The sequence below is a fragment of the Athene cunicularia genome (genome assembly GCF_003259725.1).
Source record: "Athene cunicularia isolate RWA chromosome 3 unlocalized genomic scaffold, athCun1 chr3_part1, whole genome shotgun sequence".
Taxonomy (NCBI): domain Eukaryota; kingdom Metazoa; phylum Chordata; class Aves; order Strigiformes; family Strigidae; genus Athene; species Athene cunicularia.
The window spans coordinates 98,269,624-98,283,018 of record NW_020799097.1 but is presented as its reverse complement, the minus strand read 5'-3'; the positions used below and the strand labels follow the sequence as shown (position 1 = coordinate 98,283,018).

The 13,395-nt window shown below is 37.6% G+C and overlaps 1 protein-coding gene across 1 annotated transcript; it reads right to left on the bottom strand.

Moving 5' to 3' along the window:
- Window positions 1-263: 263 nt before the first annotated feature.
- KCNG3 (potassium voltage-gated channel modifier subfamily G member 3) lies at window positions 264-9,315 on the bottom strand. The gene is made up of 4 exons (XM_026844620.1): window positions 9,267-9,315; window positions 7,716-7,804; window positions 7,553-7,632; window positions 264-4,653 (listed from the first exon to the last, which is right to left on the bottom strand). The coding sequence occupies exons 1-4, from the start codon at window positions 9,313-9,315 to the stop codon at window positions 4,008-4,010; spliced, it is 864 nt and encodes a 287-aa protein (XP_026700421.1). The 3' UTR covers window positions 264-4,007.
- Window positions 9,316-13,395: the final 4,080 nt, after the last annotated feature.

The following is a 13,395-nucleotide window of genomic DNA, read 5'->3' as shown; positions in this document are numbered from 1 at the left end:
CCTTTAAATACATGGGTATCAAGATAGGAATCTTACAGTAACAGGATTTTTATCTTCCTCAAACTTCGTGCTATGTACACCAGGATAAGCCATTGTACAGTAAGAATGAATATCACATATTTAAATGGCTGATCCCTATGCTGATAAAACTGTTTAAAATCATCAGGCAATTTTTTTTTTTTTTTTTTTGGTGGGTATTCATCAAGACAATGCTGTTTCCAAGTATTACATCAAGGGAAATTATAATCTTCTATTCTTTGTGATTTTTAGGATGCTTCTTGTGGAACTGTAGAAGGAAAATGTACCCTAGACAGCTTTCCTTTCAGTGATTTCATTAATGATCAAATGCTTTTAAGTGGCACGCAGTACCTTGAATGATTGCAGCCAATGTATAGTTCCCAATAGGTCAGTTCTAAGGATTGAAACTAGTACATTCTGTATGAGTAACCTTTGTTACCATCAAAACATATAATGGCTGTTCAAAACTCACTGGCATTGGTTTTAATTTTAGATGAACAGAAAGGCTGGATCACAATTATATAAGCTTTCTTCATTTATCCCCAGTTTTATTATATTTGTATTTCATCTAATTTGTTCCAATGGTTAATGTTTCTGATATTGAAAGAGGTACTGCCCATGAAGTATTTTCTTGTACAGGTATAGGGTTCAAACTGGCAATGATCAGAAATGAGCCAGCTTGTCTTCACTTGCCTTTGAAATGCTGTATTTCAAAATAGAGCGCTGCACCCCATGTCTGCATAAACATGGTCTCAAGTAAACATTTAGTAAAACAGCTGCATTTGTTTAAAAGTATGCTTAGTGTTGACTACACATATAACTCAGTTCTTTTAAAGTTTCGCTAAAAAAACATTGGTCCATTGAAAATTAGATGACATGTATTACTAGAAGTCAGGAACCCTATTTGCTTACTATAAAATTCTGGTTTAAGGCTACTGTTGAGATCACGTTACTTCAACTTGGTTTCTAAGGAAACTAAAGTCTACACACTGATAACCATACAACAATAAAAAAGCAAAAAACCCCACCCCGGTATCTCGCCTCAGTGGGCTTATATAGAGCAGTTTCAAAATATTTTATTATAACTCAAAAAATACATTAGGTCATTCTGTTCACATCTTGCCATATAAAAAGTGAACATAAACTGTTAAAAAAAAAAAAAGTACAGTTTAAGATAATCTCCACAGATTTACTCCTTTACATGATTATTTTCATTAGGTAATCTTTTTACACTGGAAAGGGATTCTTTAGCTGGTAAGCACTTTATAAAGGATCAAACATTTCGTTTGTATATCACATAGAGCCTGGATCTTTGAAAACTTCCTGTCCTTAATTGCTTATACAAAATGATTCATTGTGCAAATTGGTATTCACAAGTTATTATGTGCATTTATTTATAGTTTTTCCTTTGTATGGGAATCTAAAGATTAAATTTATAGGTAGTGCTGAAGTACATTTTATTTTGTCTTGAAATCAAGATTGTAACATACTTTCAAGTATATTCACATTCTGTATGGATTTCAAACTATTGTCATCGTGATGATGGTTTGGGTGTTTTGTGGGAGGAGGGCTGTATCTCAGAGTACTGGTCTGATTAAATACAACACATGGACAAAAGACAAAGTAAGTTTTAAGGAGTTTTATGAAAAACAGTATTTTTCCCAAGTGTGAAAACCAGCATACAAAAATCTGTAGGGCTAAGTTCTCACGTGGGGTTTTTTTACCTATTTTTAATGGGAAAAAAAAAAAACTCAGAATACAAAAAAATAGCTATTTTCTCCTTGAAAATGCTTTTGATACTGTCAAAATAAACTTTTCATTAGAAGATGAAAATGTCATTTCTTCAACAGCTGTGTTTGGATTAAGGTCTGAAATTTCAATTTTGTCAAGGAAGAAATTTTTTGTGAAGAGAAAAAAACCCCAACATTTTGACTGACTATAATATATAATATATGCAGGATATATATAGGTACACATGCAGGAATACAGAGCCAGCATCTCTGCTGGTGTAAAACATCTAAGTGTCTCTGAAGTCACAACTTGCCTAACTAACATCAGCTGTGAATCTCACCTAAGAAAGAAATTTTTGCTTATCTCATATTCACCTCTCTGTGGAATGCTGGAGCCAGTTTCTGAACGCCATGATTCTGATATAAAAGACATAAATACAGTAGTACAGGGAACTACAAAGCTAACCTTCTGAACACCAGAATGAGTCAGTGGCAAGAACAGAGGTATGGCTGTAACGTTTGTTAATAATGTAGTCTTGAAAAACTACTGAAGTCAGGCTCATCTGTAGGAAGGCTACTAAAATTCTTTACAGGTTTTCAGAAAAAATGTGTTTGCAATGTAATTCTTTAAGACTACTTAAGACTAAGACCACTTAAAATGATAATGAATTTTCAGGTCTTAGGATAGAGCCTTCAGTGTACTAGTTACTGACCAATGTGGTACTTTTATTTGAGTGAGCAATTCCCGAGATATGTTTTCTAGGTGGTACTCATTTTACTTCTAAAGCTTTTAATAAATATGTATACCAAAGATTGTTCTATAGCACAGTAATAGTAAATGCAGTATTTTCAGGCAAGCACACCAAGTTCAACTATGCTGATGACTCTGAACTTCCATGTTAGTTAGTAAGAAAGCTCCCTGCTGATGTTTATTGGTACCCAAACTTGTAAAGCTGGACTTGAATGTGTTTTAGTATCTAACTGCACATTTCTACATAGCAGCCTTTCAGAATGATACTGAACAAGGCTATTAAGCAGTACTACACAAGAAATGTAGTGAACGATATTTCAGAACCTAACTTGATTCATTTTCATTTTCTAGTTACATTGGAGAATATACCATTTTGCCAAGTGCAACTCACACTTCTATATTTTACTTTCTTTGGTATGCTCTGGGCTTTTTACAGTTGTTTTTAGAACTTCCATTAAAGTGTATCCTTCAGTAAGGATTGAAGAATTTAAAGGTGATGAAGGGTTTCATCTGACAGGGAGCAACTACTCTTGGTTTCCAGTGGTTTCTCCAGACTTTCGAGCGATAGAATCTTTTGTCTTCAAGAACTTTTGCTATGATAGATATGTTTAATTAAATGGGGTAAAAAAATATCTATGCTCATGAGTAACTTCAGGTGGATGAAGTTGAACTGAATGTATGTAAAATTTGGATAGCTCCCCCACTAAGTTACCAGAAAATGTATTTATCAATGCCTGATTTTTATGCTGATCTTTATAAAGTACAACGCTTGCTTCTACTACCAGTTTGGTTCCAGAGTAGAAATTAATTGTGGCTAAAGAAATCCTTGCTATAACATTCAGAGGTGTACTTGCACTTCTTTGAATTACCAAGTTCAGAGCAATGCCACTGACTTCACTGGCTTTACAGAAGATTTGTGTGCTTCATCAAAGATCAGCATCAGGTCTCAAGACTCTCTGCCCTACAGACCTATATTCTTCATGTTTCCTGAGTTACAGAACCAGATCTACTCTGTTGCAAAGCTCAAAAGTAGCAGTGATTCTCCTTCAGTATCTAATTGGGTTATCTGAATTAAAACTTCAAGCAAGAAGTTATCAATGCCTTTGTAGAGCGTTTAGATACTGAAATATTTGAAAAACTTCTGCTACACATTGCTTAGAATGGTATAGGATGTAATTATGGGAACGACAGATCTCACTGTTAAGCCCATTTTTTGTTCTGCTTTTGTGTGAAAAGGCAAACTGAAGACCAAACTAGTCTGGTTGAGGACTTCTGAATCCTCTTTTGTTAATTTTGTTCTCTCAAATTCGAAATGTCTGTCCCTCTCCCTGCAAGGTGCCCCAGGCAGATGGCCATCCTTCCTGTCTGAATGGTGACGGGCTTTCTCCAGGCTGGCGAGAATGTTGTTCCATGGGACCATCCAGTCAAGGAGGACACGCGAAGGGACCTTCCACCATTCTCTTCTAAGACAAAGCTTAGCATGTAACTACAACAGAATGCAAGGTTAGTCAATTTAAGAATTCAGCAGAGAGGCTTCTACTGTACCTAGCGGATCGGAACTTGAGCTCATGGTAACATTGCACAAAGCTGTGATAAATGAAAGTGATTGGCAAGGCTAATAAAACAATGCCACTAACCACACAAATTCCTCCAAGAATCCTTCCTGGTACAGTGATGGGACACATGTCACCATAACCAACCGTGGTCATCGAGATGATCACCCACCAACAAGCAGCAGGAATGCTGGCATAATCCTTATTCTTTGTTCCCAAGTCCAGCCCATTTTCAAGAAGCTGGGAAAGTGCACTGAAAATTGCCATAGCAACACAGATAAAGACAAGTAGCATCACCATCTCTCTGTAACAACGCTTCAGAGTCAGACCAAGTGTTTGAAGGCCAATGAAATGACGAGCCAGTTTAATCACCCAAAAAATCCTCATCATTCTTAAGACCCTCAAGGTGACTCCAGCCCTCTGAAGCTGCGAATTTTCCCCTGTGAAAACTGTCATTAGAACAGAGATGTAGTAAGGAGTAATTGCCAGTAAATCAATGATGTTGAGAGGTCTTCTGACAAACTCACACTTGTTTTTGGAGACGATGAACCTCACAATGCACTCTGCAGTGAACCAGCCTATGCAGATAGCTTCAATTATCCTGTCAAAAGAAACAAAGTACAGTATTTATGTTCTGTGCAAAAGCTTTAGTGGATGTTTGGTTTGTTCACAGGTATTACCAAATTGACACTCAGACTTCCACAAATGACAAACAGAATGCCATGCTATTCTTATCCTACGCATGGTAGCACCAGATTTCAGCAGTTAACCTGAGGATCTAGTGAGGAGTTTAAACCAATGACTGCTAAGAGCTCACTCACTGATTGCTCTGGTCCTAATACTGGGCAAATATAGCTACAAAAACTGGAACCCTACAGGAAACGGTACACCACCAATGCCAACGTGTAACATTATCTAGAACTGCTTTTTTTTTTTTTTTCCTTGCTTGGATTTGGGGGAATTTTGTTCTTTTTTGTTTGTTTGTTTTAAATCTGTGAGGGCTGATCCACTTGGGAATGCCAAGGACTGTGGATGAATGAACTGGCTGGTTAGCAATGTATAGAACCAGACTGTTAAACTAAAATGCAAGTGAAGAAATGGAGTATGCAGAAGTCATCTTTTGCATTGGGTAATTAATGTAAAATGGCTCTTCAGGAACCAATCTGATTGATTTGCATCCCAAACAGGGGCTTACCTAGAACTATATTCAGAACTTTATAGGTATTGCCACTAAATACAGACGGTATTTTATTTTTCATCATTGGTACACAACTTAATAAGCTTGTGTCCTCCCATTTACCACTATGCTCTGCATTACTGGTTTTTTTCTTTTGTTTTAAATGTAACTCCACCTAAACTGTATTGCAGCAAAAATGTCCAGGTAACCAAAACAATGGGCAAGATCATCTTCTTACCAAATAAAAATAAGGGCCTTAAGAAAATAAATCCTGGAAGGTGATTTCAGTATGTTCTTAAATATTTTCAAGTCCCAGTGCAGTGAATGAGATTTGAGAATATCTCAACTTGAAACTGGTGGAAGGTAGAAACAGAAGATGAAAACATTCCTTCAAGATTATTTAGTAACTCTTGTGCATGTAGTCTCAAATCCCCCATCTGAAAATAACCCTTTTCTTAAGAATTCAGACTGTGCTCACTTGTTTAATACAGGAAGGAATGGAAGCTAATCTTTCCCTCTTTCCTTTGTTTGGTTGGGGTTTTTTTGAGTTTTTGTTTTTTACCAGCAATTTGAGCAAAGAAAAAGCCAATCACCAATGCCTTTTTGTACCAACAGATCTGAAACTGAACTGATGTGAGATTGGGACTTTGAAAATACTACATACAAGCAGAGCTTTTTTGCTACTGCGGGGATCCTGAATTCTGACAAGGTAGCGTCTGTAGAAACGTAATGAGTTGCAAGTAATAATCCAACTGTCATTTCAAACCTCACATTTTGCTTCCCTAACACATCTGCATAATTTTTTACCAGTTCTGAAATCTATTGTTATTATTAAGACAATGGCCTGTTAGAAAGACAATATTCTTCTGTAACTGCTGTAATTATACTAATAGACTCTATAAATGAACATTCATAAAAGTTTGATACACTAAAGTTTTTATTTTTAAAATTAATTTAATTTTATTAATTCACTTTAGTTTTATGCTAAAAGTGGAGGAAACAGTTAACAGTCAGTTGATGTAAAGTCACAAGGTACATTGTAATTCCAGCCACAGCAAACTGAAATGGACATAAAATAATTACTTAGAGAAAGTTATTCACATAAAACCAGACCTTGTTTTTCTTGTTTCGTGACTAACGATGAAAGTTCTGTAAGCAAGTGGCCTTTCTTCATAAAGGGCTTATAAAACCCTTGTTCATGTTAGCACCTTTTGATGGAAAGACCTGTGAACTTCAAAAATAGCTTGCTCTTAAGAATTATGTGTTCTCTTAAAAATTAAGCTTTTGAAAATACTAGGGCTTCTTTTACTAGTGGCAGTGAGTGGTAACTGCCTCAGATGCAGATTTAATTTCTTTTAAAAACATGTTCAGATCATAACATCTTCTAAAAAAAAGTCATGTATAGAATATACGAAAGTTATTGTATGAATGTGGATTATTGTTCCTTTATGTTGAAAAAAATCAAGAAAAAAATGTTAATGGGTAAGTTCTCTTAAATCGTTTTTAGACAAGATGAGGAAATACCTAAGCCTTTCCCTAGTAAAATCAGTCAAACAGCAAGATCATAGTAATGGACACACCGATAAAGTCTGAATGTACTTATACATTGACTAGTTGAGATCTCATGTAATGACTAAAAGAAAAAGTGTATCTGGATAGAAAATTGTAGCTGGGAATATTCAACAATCCCAACAGACTCTGTTTCATTACATTTTACGAGATTTCTCTGGTAGTGCTGCCTGTATCCTATGACATGGAGCATTTAAATGAAAAAGCAATTTGGAATTATAGAATTTAAAGCTTTTTAACTCGGTATTTCCTCATGATGCCCTGATAATGTTGGAAATGTGATTCCTCCATTTAATTGGTTATTTCTGAGTTGAACTTTAAGGAAGTTAGGTCCTGATTATTGTGATTCAGTAGAATTCCTCTTTATGAATGAACGCTGATTCAGTGGTCTGATATAAATTTGGGGAATAGATGCACAAGTAAAAATCTAGGAAATGTGATCAATCCATTGTTTTGGTCGGGCAGTTCCGAGCACAAGAGATACTGAAAATCAATTATACTTCAGTAGGAAGGCCTGAAGAGGCCTTTTACTGTGGAATGGACTTGAAGAGAGCTACGCAACGTCACTGATGAAAAAATGACAAAGCAAGATTGAGATAGTGGGACATGCATTACTGCCACTCCGTTACACATTGCACTTTCATTTCTCCATTCTACATCTATCTACCCTTTTTTCTCATCAACTATAGGCATCCTGGCTAGGAAGAAGATAATGAAGAAGGGTGTCCCTTATTTTTGTCTTTCCTCTCCTTACTTCTTAGCCACCAGTGAAACATTTTTCATCTTTTCTCTCTTGATACTCCTTTTTGCCTGTGTAGATGGATTTCGGCAGTCCTGGTGATTCAGATAAAAGTGCGTGCTTTGGTGAGAAGAACTAGAAACCGCTGGCCTGTTGGGAAATCTGGAGTGCTACATACTACATTTCCATTTTCAGGTCGAATCTCCCTCTCCCTCTCCTTGTAGTGACTTAACTTTATAGCCAACCTTGTTAATGGATAAATAACATCTAATAAGGAAAGAGAACTTAACTGAGTATGAAGTTAAAGCCAAATAAAACACATGCACTCAAAAGACTAAAGTTACTGTATTTTCTGTAACCAATTCTTAAAATATTTGTTACATATTCACAGGACAGACTGCCTTTTATTTTCTATTCCTGGAATAGCGCTGTATTAAAATCTGTAACTAGATAATGAAATCATGAGCTGTATTTTGGTAAAATGTAGTACCTGTTTTATAAACTTCTATCACAATTTTTGGTTGTTTTTTTCCGCCACATCAGTTCAGTTTTGAATTAGCTGGCATTCAAAAAGGAGAGAGGAAATTAAAAACAAACTCATGAAGCATTTCTTTGAAGATTCCCCACAAAATTTATAAATAATCGGAGAAAATACCAAGTCCCAATTTCTATTCAGTTACAGGTTATTTCTGCTCAAACTTACTGTTCATTGCCCCAGACCTAAGCACATAAAAGAGGCTTTTTCCCCTAAAATGTTAACCGTCATGGTACTTAACAGTCTGTCAAGATTGCTCATGTGAGTCTTTTGTCCATAAATGGAAAATCAAGCCTTTGTGAGCCTTGTTTCTCCTGTAATCCCATGACTGTTCAATTTTCTGTTCCATCTGATAACTTCCTTTCAAAATAAGCTGGTTTATGTACAATGAGCTAAACCACTTCAGAAATTTTTTCAATCACTAACAAGACTAGTTATTACTAAAAAAAACCCATATTGTGAATGTCTTAGAATATTTCAACTTAGCATTATTCTTTGCCACAGCGTGACAATTTGTATACTTTCAGTATCCCCTGGTGAGTTGCTTGAAATCTAGCCAAAATATTAGTTCATGGCACTATTATCTATTAAGCTTGTAAATAAAACATACACATCAACGGGACACATGATGAAAACAGATAATATGATTAAAGACAGTATATGACAGGATCAAAGATTAAAGTCTGTCAGCACTGATTTGTTAAATTGTTGCTAAAGCCTATTTCCATGTAAAGCACATTAAACATGAAAAACATCCAAGCAGTAGCCAGAATGATCAAATTCCTGCTCATGAAGACTCCTAGTCATTTGAGCAAATGTCTCTTTTTTTTAAATCCTTTTGAAATCAATAAGGTTTCTGTTTCACTACAAACTGTAGATTAAGGGCCACAAAACAGCTAGTTGCCCTGCATTAAAAACCTTGCTGGCTTTTTTCCATTCTCTCTCTGGCTTGGTAGCAATAATATGTCTTGAAGCATTAAACTCCAATGCCTTATGTGGGAGGCTGTAATGACACAGCACTCCCCGGGCAGGGGCAAATGCCTTTCACAGCTCTCAGGGGATAGCTGGATATGAACATCTCAAGTCCTCAGCATCTTTTCCGTATACTTTGAATACAAGTGGCACCTAGCCCTGCTGAGTTCGTTAAGGTTCTCCTGTGGCCAGGCAGTGATACATGTCTGTTCTTTGTGTTACCTCTATTTTTCAAAAAGCTTGTAAATCCATTAGAAGAATCCACATCCATGTTTTTAACTTATGTCTGTAGTTCCAAATCTTTACCTTCAGTTTACTGTTTTAATTTAGCAAAAATGTGGTGTTCAGGTTAGATCTTACCCAGGAAAGAAGTTCTTATTTTTTTGGACTTGGGCATCCCAATGTTCTGAAATCCCACCACAATAAAGGAATAATTATTTTTATTTGTCTGAAATTCAGATGCAACTTATTAAGCTGATGTCTTACAGAAATGCAGAAAAGCCCACTGGTATCTGTTGAGAGATGCTGTTTGGAGAAGTTACTGTGTTTATTTGTTTTCGCTTAAGAACACAACAATCACATAGGCTTGATAACCAAGTGATTCTTTCAATACAAATGTAACCGTGATTAGTAGGTGGAAAAGGGGCAGCAGTCTCTTCTTTGTGCTAACAAGCTACTCGTACTTAGCATTAGAAAAATAGTTTAAAGGCAGGTAGATAGAACTGTGCTGGCAGTAAGTCAAGCAGCTTCAAATTACTTCCTATTACAGGCCTTGAGAAGCTCTCCGCAAAAGATGCTGCTTACGATCAGTGTGTGGACGGGTCCCTGATCAGAAACTCGCAGTATGCATCTGTTGGCACAGTTCAGAGGAGAGCAAAGATGGCTTGAAATTGCCAGAAGCAACAGAAGGGGAGACAGGTGTCCCTGCTGTCTGCTCCTAAACTCTGCAAATCTGATGCAAATCTTTAGCTCTGATAAGTGAAACATGCCAAGGCAGGGAAGAGAGCAAAAATCTTAAAATGCAAGAAATTTAATAACTCATCCCTCATCCTGAGAACGGCCCTGGGGAAGGCAATCCCTCTGCAAATCAGGGAATTATACTGTCCGTGTCTGTAAGATCTGTGAAATTCAGAGGTCAGATTCCCCATCACTCTGTCCATAAAAAGGCTTATTCGTGACTGTTCTCTGTTGCCCTCTAAAGGGCATTACCCCAAAGGATCAGAAATAGTCAGGCCACCAGGAAGAGTCGTAACAACATAATGGTTTCTGAGAAAAGTTTGGTGCACTCAATTCCTCTGCTGGTGAAGACGTTTTTCATACAAGAAAAATAAACACAGCTGGTATTAGCTGGCAGCAGCAGTAACCCTCACTGCAAACCTCATTAGAGAGGCCGATTTTGTTAATTGCTGAGTTAGTGACCCCCTCACTCCTAGAGATGATATGCAGGTAAGCTGGAGACATACTGCTAGATCTGTTTTCACTACAGCTGCCCAAAGCGGTTCTGGGGACGGTTACCACAGTTCAGCCACAGAAATTATCCATGTGGCACCTTTCTTCTGAACTGTAACATAACATTGAGGGAAGGACAGGGGGGTTTATTAGTAGCATGTGAGAGACTAAAAATATCAAAGTTGCTGAATTTCATGAGGTAGTTCTCACTTCCTCTAAGCAGTGCCTTATGCAGTGCCTTAGTCAGTTACATCCAAAATCCACAGCTTAAGGACTTCTAGATAAACCCATTGAATTTTAATTTCCAAAACTCTTCCAAAAAATTTTTTTAGGATAATGTATAAAGTCGTCATAATGGTAATTAAAGGGCCATGTGAGTCAAACCACATTTGTATACAGCATTTATGTCACAATTTCTCTGGACAAAAAAAACCCAAACAAAAAACCAAACCAAAACAAACCTGTATTATCATGTTAGATAGAATTTCTTTATTTTGGTGAGGAACTTTGGTTAATAAACAAAAGCCAGAATTTGACTTCAAACTTTTAAATGCATCAGAAACTAGCAGCCATATTTTTAAAAGCCTTCTCCCCTAAAATGGACAGTATTGCCAGAGTTCACAATCCCAGACACTTCTGTGTGATTTCTGTGGTCAGACTTTCAAAGAAGCCATTTAACTACCCAGGATTTGAAAACTTAACTCATTTAAAATGAAATTACTAAAAAAAACCCAAAAGAAAATATAAAGAACTAAAGGGAAATAAAGTCAGATGACAGCTGGGCATGTTAGGTCAAATCCCATGGCATGTATATAAGCAGTTGTAACTAAACTGGATGACTGACTTAAAAGCAACTGTAGCTCATGCCTTTTTTTCCCAGATGTAACAGGCTTTTTAGTCATGATGCAGCATATGCAATAAAGAAAGGAGTGGCTCCCATAAGAGAACAAGAGGCCACCTCAGCAGGTGATCAGCTGTAGAAAGAAAGGAACGCATTTGTATCTGTTTTCCATGTGTTTGCCATTAAATTGCCATCGGTTCCTGCGCAGTGAGAACACGTGGGTTAAGTCACACATGAAATGAACCAGCCTGTATCATTTACATGCAACACTTTTGCAAGAAGATGGTTAGAAACCCTTCAGCCACAACTTTTACAATTATCCCCCTTTTTTTGTTGCAATTTCATGGAGTACTACCACCTGAAGAAACTCACCCTACCATTGATAATGGTCTTTCTGGTTTTAAAAGAAGCCTTCACTGCCCTGTGAAGTGCTCGGCTACACTGTACCTTGCAAGTCTTTAGGATCCCTTATCCTTCAAACACTTGGTATACAATATGCAATTGTTCAGAAAAGTAAAATTCTGTGTGTATATAATACACACACATTCTTGAAAACAAAGCACTATGAAAGAAAACTCACACGTCATATGCCTTGTTCCTCTGCAAGTTGAACTCTTTCAGCAAGAGGAAAAATTACTGTTGACTGTTGTGAACATAATAAATATATTATTATAACATAATAAATAAATTATTATTGAAGATGTGAACAAAGATATGACCGATGCCGTTAACGCCATGGTAGTGTTGCACCTATTTTCCCCTTGTCTACTGGAGGTATCTAAGCAATTTGCTGCCTTACAAAAAGATCATCTAGAACATCCACCCTTTGAAATAACTTTGCAAAGCTTAAGTAAGGCTTTTTAACCTGAAGAACCTGTAAGAGTAACTTTTGACATAACTGAATCTAAGGAGGAATCAATCTGTATCTGCTCAATCTGTATCTGCTTTCTTTTTATTCATACAATCAATTCTTTGGCTCAGCTACAGTGAGAAATACAGGTGCAGTTTTCCATTAAGCTAATGGAAACTATGAAAATACTTTCTGAGGAATTAATCTGGCTACTAAGATATAATATATCACATTCCAATTAACTCTATGGTAAAAGATGGTGATTTCATAATGACAAGTCTGCTATTTTACTGTAGGGCCCCTTTAGCTGAGCAGAAGCTGAAAACTTTTTGTTGAATATCCTGTTTTAAAAGAAGGGGAGAAGCTAGGAAATACAGAAAATGTTTACTTCTTTCTTTCTTTCTATGTCAGTCTTATTTATGGGGGAAATCCTACCAGAGTGGTCTTGAGTCTGTTCTCTAGGGAGCAGAAGAGAGCGAGCGAGCAAGCAATGATACTGAAGTCAGCAGAGCTGCATCAACGTAACCCTAAACTGAGGTCGCAGAGAAGATGAGAAAGGACTTGTTCCTACTAGTAAGGCTCGGGATTGAGCCTTACACCCCATGCCCTGGTTTCTGCAACTGTTTTGCAATGTTCTGGGTGCTTATGTTTTATCTAAAGGAAATGCAAACATCTGTTACATTCATACGCTTGGGCACTTATACGATGCATTTGCAAGAGCTTACTGCGCAGTCTGATCATCTCCTGTGCTCCCCACAGACATAGAGAATCTGAGATGGAAAGAGGAATGGGTGTTCCCACATACAGGATTTTACAAGAGCACAACCGTAACAGGCGCTGGATCTGCTCCAGCAGAAGGACCTGTACGAATGCCCGCAGAGTACATGCAGGTTTGCGCTTTTCCCAAAGAAGGAGGGAATTGCATTCTTTTAGGGTTTTATGTCCCCCTTTTCCCACAAATCGTAAGGGCCTCATATGATTTTTCCAAGTGTCTGAACTTCTCTGCGTGGGTAGGGAGTCCCAGAGCTCCTCAGAGCGGGGAGATCAGAGCTCCGAGATCCCCCCCAGGCGGAGGCAGGCTGCCAGAGGAGAGGAGCCGCGCTCCGATGCACCTGCGCCGCCGGCAGCATGCCCGAGCCCCGAGCCCGCCCCGGGCTGCACGGCCGCTGCCGGCGGCCCCGGCCCTGCCCGCCGCGGGGCTCCGCTCCCGC

Coding starts and splice junctions, on each gene's coding strand:
- KCNG3 (XM_026844620.1), bottom strand. CDS start 9,315: ATGGATGTGGATTCTTCTAATGGATTTACAAGCTTTTTGAAAAATAGA. Junction 7,633..7,715: donor GACCTGAAAATGGAAATGTA/GTATGTAGCACT, acceptor CTGAATCACCAG/GACTGCCGAAATCCATCTAC. Junction 4,654..7,552: donor GTTTCACTGGTGGCTAAGAA/GTAAGGAGAGGA, acceptor TTCTTTTGACAG/GATAATTGAAGCTATCTGCA.